Source organism: Daktulosphaira vitifoliae, unplaced genomic scaffold (genome assembly GCF_025091365.1).
Source record: "Daktulosphaira vitifoliae isolate Bord-2020 unplaced genomic scaffold, ASM2509136v1 Scaffold_2, whole genome shotgun sequence".
Taxonomy (NCBI): domain Eukaryota; kingdom Metazoa; phylum Arthropoda; class Insecta; order Hemiptera; family Phylloxeridae; genus Daktulosphaira; species Daktulosphaira vitifoliae.
This window is the reverse complement of record NW_026099573.1, coordinates 22,073,303-22,089,752: the sequence shown is the minus strand read 5'-3', so window position 1 is coordinate 22,089,752 and position 16,450 is coordinate 22,073,303. Positions and strand designations below refer to the sequence as shown.

At 26.1% G+C, this 16,450-nt stretch overlaps 2 protein-coding genes across 4 annotated transcripts in view; one reads left to right on the top strand and one right to left on the bottom strand.

Moving 5' to 3' along the window:
- Nucleotides 1–16,450, top strand: part of LOC126900001 (uncharacterized) — a 45,541-nt gene that overhangs the window by 21,084 nt on the left and 8,007 nt on the right. Inside the window, exon 1 of one of the 3 annotated variants that reach the window (XM_050675335.1) lies at nucleotides 6,328–6,436. The exons of 1 other annotated variant lie outside the window; for it this stretch is intronic. In XM_050675335.1, coding sequence (XP_050531292.1) covers nucleotides 6,417–6,436 — 20 coding nt within the window. In that variant the 5' untranslated portion in view covers nucleotides 6,328–6,416. Of the gene's footprint in view, nucleotides 1–6,327; nucleotides 6,437–6,532; nucleotides 6,643–16,450 lie in introns of those variants that run through there. One more of the 3 variants, XM_050675336.1, reaches the window with a different exon arrangement.
- Nucleotides 1–16,450, bottom strand: part of LOC126900003 (dynein axonemal heavy chain 7) — a 37,540-nt gene that overhangs the window by 19,991 nt on the left and 1,099 nt on the right. Inside the window, exons 2-28 of the mRNA XM_050675339.1 lie at nucleotides 13,809–14,084; nucleotides 12,627–12,859; nucleotides 12,407–12,557; nucleotides 12,074–12,223; nucleotides 11,794–11,979; nucleotides 10,818–11,188; nucleotides 10,227–10,746; nucleotides 9,895–10,098; nucleotides 8,974–9,263; nucleotides 8,728–8,850; nucleotides 8,036–8,189; nucleotides 7,312–7,975; nucleotides 7,077–7,192; nucleotides 6,726–7,004; nucleotides 6,352–6,582; nucleotides 6,118–6,283; nucleotides 5,884–6,029; nucleotides 5,461–5,709; nucleotides 4,964–5,296; nucleotides 4,115–4,294; nucleotides 3,782–3,913; nucleotides 3,294–3,722; nucleotides 2,585–3,033; nucleotides 2,137–2,284; nucleotides 1,836–2,045; nucleotides 1,447–1,761; nucleotides 1,246–1,362 (exon numbers count right to left, since the gene is read on the bottom strand). Coding sequence (XP_050531296.1) covers nucleotides 1,246–1,362; nucleotides 1,447–1,761; nucleotides 1,836–2,045; nucleotides 2,137–2,284; nucleotides 2,585–3,033; nucleotides 3,294–3,722; nucleotides 3,782–3,913; nucleotides 4,115–4,294; nucleotides 4,964–5,296; nucleotides 5,461–5,709; nucleotides 5,884–6,029; nucleotides 6,118–6,283; nucleotides 6,352–6,582; nucleotides 6,726–7,004; nucleotides 7,077–7,192; nucleotides 7,312–7,975; nucleotides 8,036–8,189; nucleotides 8,728–8,850; nucleotides 8,974–9,263; nucleotides 9,895–10,098; nucleotides 10,227–10,746; nucleotides 10,818–11,188; nucleotides 11,794–11,979; nucleotides 12,074–12,223; nucleotides 12,407–12,557; nucleotides 12,627–12,859; nucleotides 13,809–14,084 — 6,822 coding nt within the window. The remainder of the gene's footprint in view (nucleotides 1–1,245; nucleotides 1,363–1,446; nucleotides 1,762–1,835; nucleotides 2,046–2,136; nucleotides 2,285–2,584; nucleotides 3,034–3,293; nucleotides 3,723–3,781; nucleotides 3,914–4,114; nucleotides 4,295–4,963; nucleotides 5,297–5,460; nucleotides 5,710–5,883; nucleotides 6,030–6,117; nucleotides 6,284–6,351; nucleotides 6,583–6,725; nucleotides 7,005–7,076; nucleotides 7,193–7,311; nucleotides 7,976–8,035; nucleotides 8,190–8,727; nucleotides 8,851–8,973; nucleotides 9,264–9,894; nucleotides 10,099–10,226; nucleotides 10,747–10,817; nucleotides 11,189–11,793; nucleotides 11,980–12,073; nucleotides 12,224–12,406; nucleotides 12,558–12,626; nucleotides 12,860–13,808; nucleotides 14,085–16,450) is intronic.

The window sequence follows — 16,450 nt, the reverse complement described above, 5'->3', positions numbered from 1 at the left end:
GTCTGACACTTTTATATATATCTTAAATTAAAGCTAATGTAATATACTTTATCATGGAAAATAAAAATTTCGGACTTTATTTTGTCTTCACGGTGAAAATGGCTACCAAATGCTATTATTGTGTGAAAATTCTCGATTTTATTTTTGACATTTTTAACTTTATAATGCTATAACTTATTGAAAAGTGTATTGATCAATATAATTTTTTTATGGGAAATACTATTTTCTAATACTCTTTTTTATTCTACATACTTTGTCTTAATCAGGATATTAATAAGGAACTAGCAGTTTATGAAGCTTTTGGAATAATCCACAAATTTTTTAAAATTAAACACTATCTAAAGATTTGCATCGAAGCGTTTTTTTTTGATAGTGATTTTAATCACTGTCAGATATCATTATACTTGATCCAACTATGCGACGTCACCACTGTGCCACGACCCCCCTGTGCTGGGTTTTTTTTTTTTGTTTCATTTTCAATAAGTTTTTTACTTAACCAGTAATGAATCTATAAATGGGATAGTAGTAACACACCTAGAGTAGGAGTATTTTTTTTATACCACATCGTAAAATAGTGAATGAATTCTTCTTGATGGAAAAAAGTAATTTTAATAAAATAAGTGGTTAATGACAACTTTTGAAACAGATTTTAATGTTATTTTGATATTTATATGTAGACTATCAACCAATTATTTATTAATTAGATTATTTCTTTTTTTGTAAGCTAGTTTAAAATGTGTGTTGTCATTAAAAAGAATATACACCACTATATGTTTTAAGGTATGTTGTAAGGTCATAAAAAGTAATTAATAGCTAATAAATTAAAAAACTAAAAATTTCAAAAATCATTTTTCTAATATTGTATTTATGTTGCAAGTAATCGAGTGGTTTATAATAAACCAATTACCCTGCAATGTAAGAATATTTTTAATTCTATTGTTTTCTGTTGTGTTTTAATATTTTTCATGTATTTTATTTTTATGTAAGCCATTTTTTAATCAAGGTAGAAACAAACTATTTTTAGTTTTGTTTTTTTAATAAATTTCACTTTTATAAATTTTTTTTAATTTGTTTGTGATGGTAAAAAATTGTTTATTTGTAAAAGAATTATCAGCCTCCTCGCCTATAAAATGTTTATTTTTAGTATTGGTTATATTTTTTAAAAGGTCAACTTTTGTTTAATTTTTTAAATTATTTAGCAGTTTTCTAGAAAATGAATATATTACTTAATAATATTAGTATTACTTCGTTATCACTAAACAGGAATACTACATGCTGATCTAACGCAAGTGTCGCCTTTTTTAGTATTGACTTCATGTCTTCATTCCATTCATTCATACCGTATAAACGAGTCATTTGAACCTGTGATAAAATACTCATTGTATATATTTTTTTAATTCTAAATAAATAATGTACCAATGTACAATATTTTTATTTGCTTAATACTTGGAATAAATCGTATTCTGAAATGTGTGCAGAGAGTCTAGTCAATGATTGGCGACCTGATCCTCCTAAGCCAACTAATAAAGCATGTCCGCGTGGTTGTTTAAATATCCTACAAATTCTTGATAGGTGCTCAATGGCAAATCTAAATAGTACTAGATGCATAGGTTTTTTACTCATATTGTTAAATTCATTTAAGTAACCTTCAACGACTAATCGAAGGTTATTTAAATTATTCACTTCAGTGTAATGTCTAGCTTCAGCTTTCGGATTTGAAAAGTCACAGTATATTAACTGTCGCAATTCTTCTTTACCGACCTAAATTTATCAACATTTTTGATTTTTATAAATATATAGATATTTTAAACTAAAAACTTATATCAAGACTGCACCTCATTGTTGTCGTTGGTCAAATGAGAAAACATATCATTCATTTCTTCGTTTAAATTATTTTTACAAACTGAATAAATTGTCTCGAAAAACCAGCAGCGATCGGAATTTTCTACTAAACGATCGTAGTATACTCTGAGAATTTCGTGAACCCAAAGACGTTTCATGGCAACAGAGTCTTGAATAGTTTCAGGTGCAGAAAACATTACACCCTATGGACGCATGAGATAAAATAATCAAATTTTTCTTTTACAAAGTAATGTTTTTACTTATCTTAATTTTGATTGGAGAAGTATGACTTACTTGTATAACTTTAGAGAAGTCTCTCAAGTTAAATAAATAATGTGATTTATTAGGAGTTGGTAGTAAAAAGTTGATACTATTTTTGTGTACTTCTAAAGTAGCGTCAACTATTTGATGCATACACGAATCAAATTCTCGACTGAAGCCTCTGTAAGGATATATTAAAACTTGATTTAAATATAATTATAATTTATCCTAAATTAATCTTATGGGTTGTCGGGAAAAACCGCATGCCTTAATGGTGAAAAAATAGTGAATATAGAAATAATTCACTAAAATTAACAAAATTTACTACACCAAACTAATTATTTTGAATATTTAAAATTTTTAGATCATAATTTGCTCATCTATATAACTGTGTGAATAGCTACATGACGTCTATAAAAATATTGTGTGATTTGCAAAACTATAATGTTTAATCGATAATATTTAAAGCGAATATTCAAACCTTGTATCCAAATGCCATAGTAGAATTTTACTAAATATTGATACCATAGTTAAATCATCAAATTCGTTAATTACAACTATATTGAAGTGTCGACTGAATCTTGGTGTTACTGTATTACCTGTAGACGGTGGTCCCATAGCACATAATAATAAAACTTCTTGGAGAGTCATAGGAGTCCTATCTTTTCGATCAAACCATGGAAATTTATCCAAAAATTGCCTTAAAAGTTCAATAGGTGGCTGTGCCCCATAGAACTCTTTTTGTGGCATGCTTACGTCATCTATGAATATAATGCATTTGGTTCCAACTGGTGGGCCATATACTCCTCGTCGCCTTTTTATTAATTTATTCATAATAATATCTTGTGTGAGGTTAGCTGAAGTTTGAGCTGAGAAATTAATAAAAGACGATTGATTGAGCGTTTTATCAAGTTTTTTGAAAATATAATTCTGAAAAATAAATGTAGTAAATTAGAAAAAACGTGTTTATAAAATAAAAATATATATTTTTAGTATATTTATATAACTAGTTATTTGAATCAAATTTTAAGTATACGATTACTTCGTCAACAAAATTCAAGTGAATAAATAGACGAAAAAGATAAAATATAATTTGGTTTATAATATCAGTAAAATCCTAAGTGGTTATAAAGTTTATATTTATTGTTCTATATCATATATTTAATTAATAATGTAATATATATTATTACCATGGTATAAGTTGACTTTCCTGTGCCTGTTTTTCCTACTGTCATCATTGGCTTGCTATGAGCTATTAACATAGACATTAGTACTTGATATCTAATCACATCAATTGTAGGTACGATAATTTCATTGAATGGTACTCCTTGAGGTAAAGGCGGTGCTTCAGATACGTATTCGGACCATAACTTCCATTCGCCTCTGCCATGGCCTTCCAAAATGTATCTATAATCAAACACTGTATATTCCTTAGGGGGAGTATTCATGTATGGTTTATCAGGTGACGAACATATTTCTAAAGGCAGTTTAAAAATCCTAGCGACCTTTTTTGGGAATTTCTTTTCACACAAAGCACGAAATATTATATTGAATTTACTTCTACTTTGAATATCAAGAGAGGCTCCCATAGACCAGATACAAGAGAAAAAAAATATGCCCTATAATATTATCATAAGTTAACATTTTAATTTTAATATGAGATAAAATGAAATATTACTTCGAGTTGTGCTCTAAGATCAGATTGTGAAATTGTCTTCATTTGTTCTTCATCTTTATAGTGATTCATATAAGTATCGCAAATATTCATCATTGATCTAACAAGATTGGCATTACTCAATGGAAAAATTTCCTGAATAATTAAACCGTGGTATTATAGTTATTGAATCCTGTTATTATCTATAATTTACTAATGTAAACATAGCATATAACTTTTAAACTTGTAATAGCTAAGTTGCAATAATGTGTGAACTATGTTGTATAATTTTTTGTGTGAATATATTTGCTGTAAAATGTTATTGAAGAACATATAAATAATATTGATGTAACTTACTACTACAATACAACGTTTCAAGTAGTATAGTATAACATTGGTAAATCTCAAAATGAGTGCTTGTAACATCTGTTTATATTGAATACTTATCAACGACGACAACTGATTAATCCATGATTGGACTAAACATTCCCAACCCAATGATGAAGGTTCCATATATATCATTCCACATCGAGATACCTAGAAAATAATAATTTGATTCGCCTAGATGTATTTTGAATGGGATTATAGTTTTAAATTGCCAAACGAGTTTTAAGATATTTTTTAAAGTGATTATTAATTTAAATGCTCTTTTAACGTAACAATTTATTTTAATTTTATGAGGTTCTAATTATACTGGCTTATAATCCTATAATAGGATCCAGGAAGCGAAATGTAAGTTATGTTATTTTTATTATTACGCATCATAACTCCCGGAATGCTGATTTAAAATTTGTTGTCGAGTAGTTATTTCCTAATATTTAAACTAGTTAATTATATATGTTGCCATTTAAATAATAAAGTTAGTATCTTTATAAGAAATAAGGGATGGGCCTAAAAATAACTTACCCACTTATAAATTGAGAAATAAATTCTACTAAAATAAGTAAAAAGAAAATTTCTCGAAATTATTATTATTTTATAAAAAATTGTATAAACGATGACTTAATCACCTTGTATATAAAATGTATTATATTTATTATTTTTGTCATTCATATTTAAAAATAAATATTTATTATTTATAAATTAAAAATTTGATTCCGTTAAAAAAACTTCTTAAATATTTCTATTCAGTTAAAAATGTGGATCTTATTAAAATATTTAAAAGGTATTTAAAATAAAATGAGATATAGTAGATATTATATTTACTGTAGCTGGAGATGCTACATCCAAGTCCATTGGTTCAAATACTAAATTAGTTGTATTAGCTAGTTGAATAATTTCTCCTGATATCAAACAAAGTTTTTTATTGTCATCCAGTACAGTATTCATGTTTTCTATCCAGATAGCATCTACTGGCCCATCAAATATTAACCATTTTCTATTAAGATTTTCTGAAGATGCGAACTGCCTGAAGCCTACTGCTAGAATACCATCGGACCATTCATGTGATATTTTATCGAACTGTCCATAAAGTTGTCCAAGAGTTATGGATTTTGGATTAATCACCATGATTTCTACTTTATGCTCATTTAATAAGCCCTTCAAAAACACACTTATAATGTATATTTCATAGAAATAATAAATATTCATATATTATATACGATAGAATTTTATTATATATTTTATTCGATAACTTAAGATTAAGGCTAATTATTATACTTATTATGATATTTAAATTCTTTTCATGAATTTTATGTAGGTACCTTTTCTTCAATGATGGATAAAGCACCAGCGAGCGCTTTGTACGCAGATGTTTTACCACTGAATGGAAAGCCGACGATCATTAAACCGTGTCTTACGATCATCATTTCATACAGTTGTTGAATTTTTTGTAAAAAATATGAAGTGCATTGTAAATTTAAATTTCGACATGATTCATTTACGCATTCATTAAAAATACTATAATCTGGATCAGGCAATTCGATCCCAGGAAACAAATCTTTTGTTAAGCCCTAAATATATTTAATAGTATTAGAATATTATTTTTTATAAACTGTTACATTTCTGTACATTATGATGTATTATTATGTACGTTAAAAATTTTATGTATTCATTAACTTGCATATTTTAATGATAATTGTTATTTTGTTAATCATTTTATTTAATAATGAATAGTTTATTTTTACTTTGAAAAGTGGAATGTCATGTTCAAGAAATTTTGGTAAGTTAACATCGTTGATGGAACGTAACATGAGAATGTTTTCATTTTCTTCTGGGTATTTTAGTTTTAAATTTCCAGCAGCTAAAAGTACAGTTGTGACGGCTCTCATTCCTGTTTTAGTTAATTAATAATAAAAAAATAATTCAAAAGTTCAGATAATTGAAAAATTATGTAATCATTCTAAAGAATATTAAATTACCATAGTCATAATGATGTTGTGAAGAAAGCTGTTCCGAACATAATTTGTAAGTGGCCACGATTTTTACTGCTAAAGAACGTGCAAAATGAAATCCAAAAGAATACAATTTTATCTCAGATATAAGTGCATAATCTGGAACCATCATAGCCACTGAACGAAATAATGCCTTTAATTGAATTTTAGTTGTTTATAAACGTCGAATAGAATATATTTATAAGCGAGCAAAATTAATACTTTCAAGTTATCAGGCAGTTCTGATCGTCCCGCGTATCCAGGATTCATAGTGATAAAAACGGCACATGTTCTATCTAAATTTAAGGTAGACCCTTCAAAGTGTATCTTAACTAAATTAGCTTGAATTCCTCGTTGTATAGTTAATATTTGTTGGGCTACAACTGAAAGAACTTCTAAATCAATTCGATTAAATTCATCAAAGCAAGCCCAAGCGCCGCAGGATAAAAGGCCCTGAAAATTTAAAACTAATTGAAGCAAAGTATATTGAATAGGAATGAAAATTAATTTAAGGTATAGATAAAACATTTCTTAATGATAGGTTTATTAAATTTAATCTTCTTAAATTGTACTGAGTTTTTAATGTTTATACTCGCTTTAAAAAATTTCCCTAGTCCAATGTAATCCATAGTATCTGAACAATTAAATACAACGCATTGTTTCGACACAGCTTTTGCTAAATCTTTAGTAGTTTCTGTTTTTCCTGTGCCGGCTGGTCCTTCAGGAGCACCACCTAAATTCAGTTGCAATGCACAAAATAATGTGCGATAGCAACGATCCGTTAATGGAGTAATGACAAGTCTAGTAGAATTCCCTAAATATTCGTAACCATATTTTAAAGATGCATTTACCATGTGGGTGTCTAAATCTTCTTCCTTTAATTATACAGTTTCTTTAATTATAATAGTAAATTATACATTTCGAATAAATTTTAAATTATATCTCACTAGCCAATAATAGCGCAATTGACAAATCCAATTAAAGTCATTAATTTTTCTTACTCCTTTCTTTGTTAAATCTTCGACTACATCTTTCGCATGCACATCCATAACAACTAAAGCACCTATAAACAAATTTAAGTATATTTTGCATTATAAAGAATTATTGGGTTCTCAAATTTAATTCACTCACATTTATTTTCTTTTGAAGTAATTTAACGTAATAAAATAAATAATTACTTACCAAGTGTCAATCTTGTTTGAACTGATAACTTTCCTCTGACAAGCTTAACAATTTTAGCTATTTGATCGTTGCTCTTATCTAAATATCTGACCAATCCTCTAGGATGATGTAATATGGCTTGAGTGACTTCAGTAGTCCAGTATGTACATGATACAGCTAGAACAGGTTGTCCTGGCCACTGAACTACCCATGTTTGTCTTTCTACAGTTTTGTAAGCAACTAACGCCCTTTTAATTACTTCTCGTACAGTTGCTCTCATTGAATTTTCTAAATCAACAAGCCATTTTTCTACTTGACCTCTGGCTTTTGCGGTGTCGACAACTATTGTCAAATCAACAGCTTCATTTTCACTAGATAACATGCAAGTTACATCCAACTCTGGTGTAAATTTCAATTTTGCGATTCCTTCAAAGCATTTTTTTAAATATGGTTGAACTCTAGTGGGGTCTTTAGTTTCTGACAATATTTCTAAGAGTTCATCGTTTGATAAAAAAAAAAATCTCGGGAAAAATAGACGTTTTTTTTCCAAATAATCGTTTAAGCCTTTTTGGATAAGTTCTAACAGGCTATTACTCTTTTTTAGTTTTTCCAATAACTTGTCAATATTAATTGCAAGTATAACTTTTTTAATTTTTTGTGCTTCTTTTATCATATCCCGCCAAACCTAAATATTTAATTTTTACTTTAAATTAATACAAATTATTACATAAATTACTATACTTACTTTATCAACAGCATTGAACCTTCTTGACTCTTCAGGCATTTGAGTTTGAATATCTTGTGAAGAAAATATCGGTTCTAAATACATCCAAGCTATTTGAACTTTGACCCAATAATCTAAAATATCATTTAGAAGATGCAGTTTTCCTTCCCAAATTCTATGTATAAAATATTTCGATTAATAATACCTTACGTAATTACTAAGTTGATTGAATAACAAATCTATTGAAATAAAATTTAAATAATGAGATAAAGTTATTTCGATTAAAATACAGTATAAAAACAAAATATAAAAAATATTGTTAAATGTAACAATAAAAACAGGTTACCTTTTAGGGTATCTATTATTGTTATTATTTTAACATTTAAGAAAATATTCGTTTATAATGATTTTGACGTATATGATATTTATTGTTATTAAATAACTTATATCATATAAGTTTAGGGGTTTTTATGGTTATAACGTTATTTAAATTTATTAATTTATATTTTTTTCTATTTTATATGTTTAATTTTAATAATTTATGTATAATTCATTGATATCATTTTAGTTTTTGATTTATAGTAAATTAAAATTAAGTTTATGTTAAAAAATTGATAGATCTTAATTTTTACCGACATTTAGTTAGAAAATAATTTAAATTTAGTTGTATTTAACCTAATTTCTAATTTATGAGCCAGATAAATTTTATTCACTTGATTCTTTCTTCAAATGGTTTAATAAAAGGTGAATTTTTCATGGTCGCTGTTTTTAAAATATGATCATCAAGAAGAAGTTGCACCTCATCTACTCCTGATAAAATCATGGTTCCAGAATCTCTAAACAACAAAAGTTAATCTTCATACACTGAACCAAATATTATTAGTGAATATAATAATTTTGATTATTTTTACAAAAATTTTAGGATTATTATAAATTTATTTATAAAATTATATACAAACCTATATGACAACAGATTAAAATGTAAATATTTCCATTCTTCTTCCATAGCGTCCAATTTTTTTTCTAATGATGTTTCTTTAGACGCTCCTTCACTAATTACTTCAAATTTAGGCACAAATTCATCCAAATTATAATCCATTATTTTTGCTAATGTTAAATTTTGATTAGAATGCAATGGAAAACCAATTATTTCTGATATTTTTTCCCAGTGACGATCTTTTAAACCAAGATTACCTAATGTTAGTACTACAGGCATATGTTCTCTAAAAGTTTCAACAGATTGTTTAACCTAAATATAACAATAATCATTTTTTCATAGAAATATGATACAACATTTTTTCAATATGAGAAAATTTTAGTTATACTGGGTGATTTTTTTAACATAACCATTGTTCAGTTTTGGAGGTTAATGTCTTTAACTAGATACGATTTGTGGTCTTTTGATATATCATTGAATAAAATTGGTCCGGTGAGAGCTTTGTTTGCATCAAAGTTAAAACAAAGTTGACATCGTAACATGACACAAGGAATAACACATAAAAAGGATTAAAAAGCTTATAATTTAAGAAAAATATGTATCTCAAAATTATTTTTATTCTGTGAATAATTAAGTTGGTTATGATAAAAAAAAAACACTATCGTACTATCATTACAAGAATGGCACAACTCGTAAAATTACATTTTGAGATGATTAACTTCATAATTTTGATCTCCCATAAGAATTACATTGTGTAATACTATTATTTTATATTTTTAATAATATTCTTATCACTTCTCATAGATAGAACTTTCATTATTATATAGAGGAAACTAAACTGAACAGAATTATACCATAATATAAAAAATTATATTTTTTATAATACAATAGGGGTATTACGCTTCTATTGTATTAAGAGTAGTTATGTGTCTTCTTTTCTTACCGCGACCGCAATTGCTAAAGGCGCTGGATTATCAGAAAATATACGCTCTAATTTAACTATATTTCTGAAGTATAACGTTGTATCTTGTTCAATTAATTCAGGATCATACGTTCCAATTTTAGCATTCATCCACTTATCATAGTTTACCATAAATTCTGAACAGTTATCATACAACTTTTTGTATGGCGCCAGAGTATCTGCGACCTATTCAATATAAACTATTATAGAGTCTAAATTTTTAATAATACTTATGTGTTATGAGAATCAAAAAATGAACAATTTTTCATCGCATAGAACTATTATTACGTATTGTACTATTAAAAAAACTTAACTATTTTTCTTAGTGGATATGTACTTTCTTTCCATCCAAAATGTTTTTCTTCCTCGTTAAATCCATCTATGATATCTAAAGCGTTATTCATTTTGGTATCTAAACTTCTGGCTTTGTCCAAATATATCGGTAGCATTTCAATATTTCCGAATTGTTTGAATTCTGCAACTTGATCTTGATAGTTTTCTAACTCGATTTTAAATTTGTTGATACGGCTTAACAAGTAATCTTGGAGCTCTTTTGTTTTTTCTTCGACCATTCTTGCATTTTCTGTAAATACATGATTTATCAGCTCAACCCACTGAAAAGTCTTGCCATTTTGCTTTAATTCCACGCCAGTTAAAAGTGTATAGTCAGATAGAAATAGCTCGTAAGATAAAACTACTTTAACCCTTTCTTCCATTTCAGGAATGACATCATTTTGAATATCAACTATGTACTTTTTTAAATTAACTAAACTTTTAGTATTTACTGGAGGAGTTAGGGCAACATTTTGTAAATGACTGTATTCTTCGTTTAATCTAAAAATATAAAGTACATATACATTTAAATTTAAATATCAAAGTTCTCCATCCCGTGGTAGTAATTATACTTTTTTCCTAATGCCAAATAAGATGCTGTCATTTTATCTATTATGGTATTTTTAAATTTTTCCGCTTGTTTACACAAAGTTCTAATTGTTTCACCTCTTCTAATTTCAAAAATACCAACTACTGTTTCTGGACTGATATCTACTGGTATATTTAACGCAATTTCATGGTACTTTGCTACGTAAACTTTATACTCTTCGAGGGTGTGATTTGTTGACAAAAATTTATCTATTTCAAATTGGGCTCTTCCGTTTACTAAATATAAATAATTGTCAAGATCATGAATGGCTAATTCAGGCAAAACCCAATAATCGTCTAAAACTGATCCGAGTTTTTGCTTTTGTTCGTAAACAAATTCCATGTTTACACCAACCTAAATAATAAATGTGTCAACTGCTATTTAGAGGTTTTAGAGGTTAAGTTTTCATTCTAAGTATAGAAAAAAAATTATATCGTTACTATTTAGATTGATGCTAAACAGATTATCATTATTATACAATATTAGATATACTGTCTGATTTGTTAAAATACTAACCCAAATTTTTTCTTTAAATAATACTTTAACTTTTAGGTATAGGAAAGGAGAATACGCGACTTATTAGTAATCTTATTTATGCATTATAATAAAAATAGAACGTCGTACCTCTTCTATTGTGTAAATCTTTAAATACATACATAAAAAAAAGAGTAATTTTATAAAACTAGGTAGCACAGATTAGTCAACATTTTATTTTTTACATTCTTATAGTATAAATAAAATTATTGGTTTATATTTAAGTTTCATAAGTTTCAGCTAGAAACTACCCTTACAATAGTTATTTTTTACAGTAAAACTTGATATTTATCCTTGTTAATTAAAAGAAATTATATTATATTTAGTATATTTTTATGAAAATATTATTACCTATAGAAAAAAATTTGGGCTAGTATTTTTCATAAATGCTGCATTGTTTTTTAATACACTTTTTGATATTTTACATTTAAAATTTTAGTTGTATGATTATATTCATTGTTAATTCGATGTTCAATTCTTTCTAGGTTCATAACCATTTCCTTTATTTGATCGTAAACAGACATATTGAGTTCTTTAATTTTCTTATAACTTGGTAAAAACTGCAGTGTTTTATTTCTGTACATAAGATAGGTAACAAATCCAGGATTAGTCTAGAAACAAAAATTAATACTTACCAATATAGAATGTCAAGGGTTTATTTGAATTCAATAGAATATATTAATTTTCATATAAAGTATTTTATACTTTGGGGTTGCACATGAAATCAGTAAATTGCTTCATTTCTTTATAAACATAGTCTTGGTATTTTACTTTCATTACATATGCAACACAGTTGTAAAAAGAAACTTGTTTTTTGACATTGTCTTTTTTTGGAATACAGCGATAGAATTTAGGCTAAATATTAAAAAAACAGGAAATAATTATTAATTCAACAATAATTTTTATAGTTATTGAAAAGTTAGCAAATTATTGATTTAATTATACAATTATTTCTTAAAAATAATTTCTGGTTTATGGTGGAATTTGATGGTTTTTATCAAAAGTGGATTAATAATTACTTAATTCATTCAAATTTACGTTTTTAAAAAGCTGTTCTACAGATTGGAACCATCTATCACGCATAGTACCACTTGCTTCGATAATACATTGACGTACAGTGCTTACATATTCAGGCAATGTGTACTTGTCTCTAGTAGTCATACTCATATAGTCTAATATTTTTGTTGGTCTAAGGAAAATATAGTTTAGAAAAAATAACTTTGTTATATCAAAATACACTGTGTTAAATGTTCAATACTCGAATTCTTTATGCCATAGTTTGATCATTTCAGTAACCAATGGATTTGCTTGGTGTAAATTTTCCCGAAGAAATGTGGACGCTTTTATCATTGACTTTTTCCATTGAGAACTATATTGCCTCAACTCTTTTCGTAATGGTGTATCCAACTTAGGTAAATCGTTTCGCATAGAATAGATATCTTTTAATGCATAAGTAACTATGGCTTCTTTCATTGATTTCAAATAGCATTCCTAACCCAACACATTACAGCTATTAATATAAACATGTTTGTGTTACAGAAATGATTCATTCACAGTATCCCTTCAGTTTTCTTTACTTATAGGCGAAAAAAATACTAATATATTAAGCTCTTTTCAAAGGAGTATTAATTTATTTTTTAAAATTCATAATCATTAAGTTCGATCGTTATTTCATAATATTAATTAAAGAAGTGTGAAACTAATAAATCTTTTAAAATACGAAAGAAGGAATGTGATTATCTAATTTATTTTATAATGTAATCTTAAAAGATAATTTTATTTTTATAAAACTAACTTGTATTAGGTGCTACTTTTCAGTAACCTATACAAAGGCTAAATAATTCCAATTTGATCATAAAATTATTTTCAATTTTTAGCTCGTTATAATCCTGTATTTATAAAGTCTTTAAATAATTGTTTAGAGCATTTTGATTTTGATTTAAATTTATTTTTTGCTATTTTTTTGAAATATTTTAATTTACGTTAATAAAAATAATGCTTAAAAAGGTTGGTAGCTAAGATAAGGACTCAGACCAAGATGCGTTATCAAAAAGTAATCTTAATAAAGTGATTAAGTGCAACTTATTTTTTAATGATATTTATTTTTAAATTTTTTTTAAGAAAGGTTAAAGACTATTTTTATCAATATTCTCTTTTAATCACTTTAGCTTTGACGCAATAAATTAATAGTAATTAAAAATAGTTATTAGTTTGCTTTCAAAATAACAATTTTAATACTGTTGTTTTTTAATTAAGTGATTGACATTTTTTTTAATTATTTGTTATTCAAACTAAGTATTTCTTTTTCAAATGGACTTATGAATCAACATTTTATTTATAGTTTCTAAGAAAAATTTGTTTATTTATTTAAAAAAATAATAATAATAATTTTAATAATCTAGACTTAAATGACTTATATTAATGGCAGTTAAATACTTACATTAAGTATTTCTTCTTTAAAGTCAGATAAAAAAGGAGAGTTTTGGAATTCTTTTGACAGTCTGCTAAGAATACCAGTCACCATTTTAGGATCTATTGGAGCTAAATATCTAGTATCCGCTTCAGCTCCTTGTCTTATAAAAAAGTAGTATTTCAAATATTTCTCGGTATCTACACCCATGTCTTTGAATTCTTCTGATTTTAAATGCTCCCCATAAGCGGTTACTAATTTTGAACGGAATTCCTCACGTTTTTCTCGTGTTTCTTTTGCTTCTTTCTATACAATAAAAATTATTTAAGTGATATAACATAAAAAATCAGAACAGATTTGGACATTTAATAAAAAACTATTTTCTAGGATACTTTATATTTCTATTAATAATTTAGAACAAGTTTTTGTTTTAATAAATTTAGGTAAATAATGTATTATTATTAGTGCGGTATATATGTCTGTACGTTCTAATGAGCAATTATTTTTAAACCACTTTTCTACTGTAAAAAAATTACTTTTAGAAAACACTAATTGCAATATAATATTATTAGGAGATTATAATCTGCCTTCTGCCACGTTCTGTGATTCTGAAAATTTTTTTAATGAACAAATTTTTAACTTAAACCTACTACAAGTTAACAATATTATTAATATTAATGGTATTACTTTAGATAAAGTAATTCCAAACTATCAAAACATTGCAATCGAAAAAAACCTAAACCCAGTAGCAATAATCGATAAACTTCATCCACCTCTAAATATTTACTACGCCTGTAATCAATTGCATTACTTGAATTTTAAAGAACCTATTTATTTATGGGAAAAAGGTAATTATTATTCTATTATGAATTATTTAGGCTCTCTTAACTGGAAATTGTTATTAAATCATAACGATATTAATATAAATTTTTCTAACTTCTACTCAATTTTATATTACGTTATTGAATTAAATATACCAAAGTCATTTATTTTCAAATCACGTTACCCGTATTGGTTTAGTAAAAATTAAAAAAATTAATTAAAGATAAAAAACATGCCATTTATAAAACATAACATTTATAAAAACTCAAAATTACCTACTAATTTTACTATCTTTTCAAAATTGCGTTCTAAATGTAAAAAAGCAAGAGAAAGAGATTTCTTAAACTTCATAAATAATTCTCGAAATTCTATCAAAACAAATCAAACAAAAATAATTTTGGAAGTTTTTTAAACAGAAAAAACTAAATCATGATTTATCTAATTTTATGTGTTTAGATAATATATTTGCTAATAATGGTCAAGATATCATTAATTTATTTGGTAAATACTTTTCCAGTGTATATACGTCTCAAAATAATCTTACTCCTATCACTTCAAACTGTCCCTATCTATTGTCTAGCCTAAATAAAATTGAAATTAGTTTATCTGATATATTTAATGAATTAAATTCATTAAATGGTAGTCCTGAACCTGATGGTATAGATGCTTTATTTTTAAAAAATTGTTCATTTGTTCTTTCACCTATTTTACTACTTTTATTTAATAGTTCATTAAAATGTGGTGTATTTCCGGATATTTTAAAATAATCTTTTATCAATCCCATATTATTATTATTATTATTTTATTAAATAATTGCAGTTGAATTAATAGTAATGAGTCATTAATAATGAGCATTGAATCAAATTATGAAAACACTAAATTATAAAATAAGAATTCAAAATAATTTAAAGGTACTAAATATGATAATTTATTTTTATAAGTGTGTACCTTGTTAGTTCGTGTTTAACTGTATTAAGATCAAGATTTTGAGTTTATTTCAGTAAATGAACCTTTCTTCCAAGTATACAAATAAAAATTTAACTTTTTTTTTTTTTTTAATTTAAAACCTTTTAAAATTATTTAGTCTAAAGAATGTATTTGTGTTGGGTTTCAATTATTTATTGGTCAATAGCAATACCTTATAACTTATGAGTAACTTTTTATAAGTAGGTTTGAAGTTACATTATCTTAGAATATATAGTGTTCTCTGAAATAGGCAATTGAAGTTATATGTAGATCCAAATTTAAGTAAAATAAATGTTCAAATTATCTTTAAAATGAATTATTTCACGGAAGAACACGAAGGAAGATACTTAACTCAATATCTTCAATGAGTAGTGTTAAGGATTAAGTAAAATAAAAAAACTGTTATTGATTACAGTTACTCATGGGTTAAAACTTTGATACTAATATTATTATTGTTTTATTACAAAAATAAAAGAGTAAATTTAGCGAGTTATGTGCAAAATTCCAATTTTTTAAATTACTCTATATTAAAAACGTCATAATTAATTATATATACAGTGGGTAAAAAAAGTATTGACACATTGTGTATTTTTCGAATTTCCAGTCGAAGGAATCATTTTTATTTAATGGTTGTTATACATTATAATAATAATTGATATGTTAATTATTTCTATGCTAAAAAAAATAAATTTTAGCCGAGACATTTTAGTAATAATAATAATAATCTTAAATAACTAATCAATAAATTATTGACACACCGGTTAAATCGTAATTCAAACGGGTCTCTACATGTCCATGGTCTATTTATAGCTGGGTTTTTCTGTTCTACGACTACTTTGATGTCTCTCAGTCAATTAATTTACAGGCATTCGACAAAAAGCGTC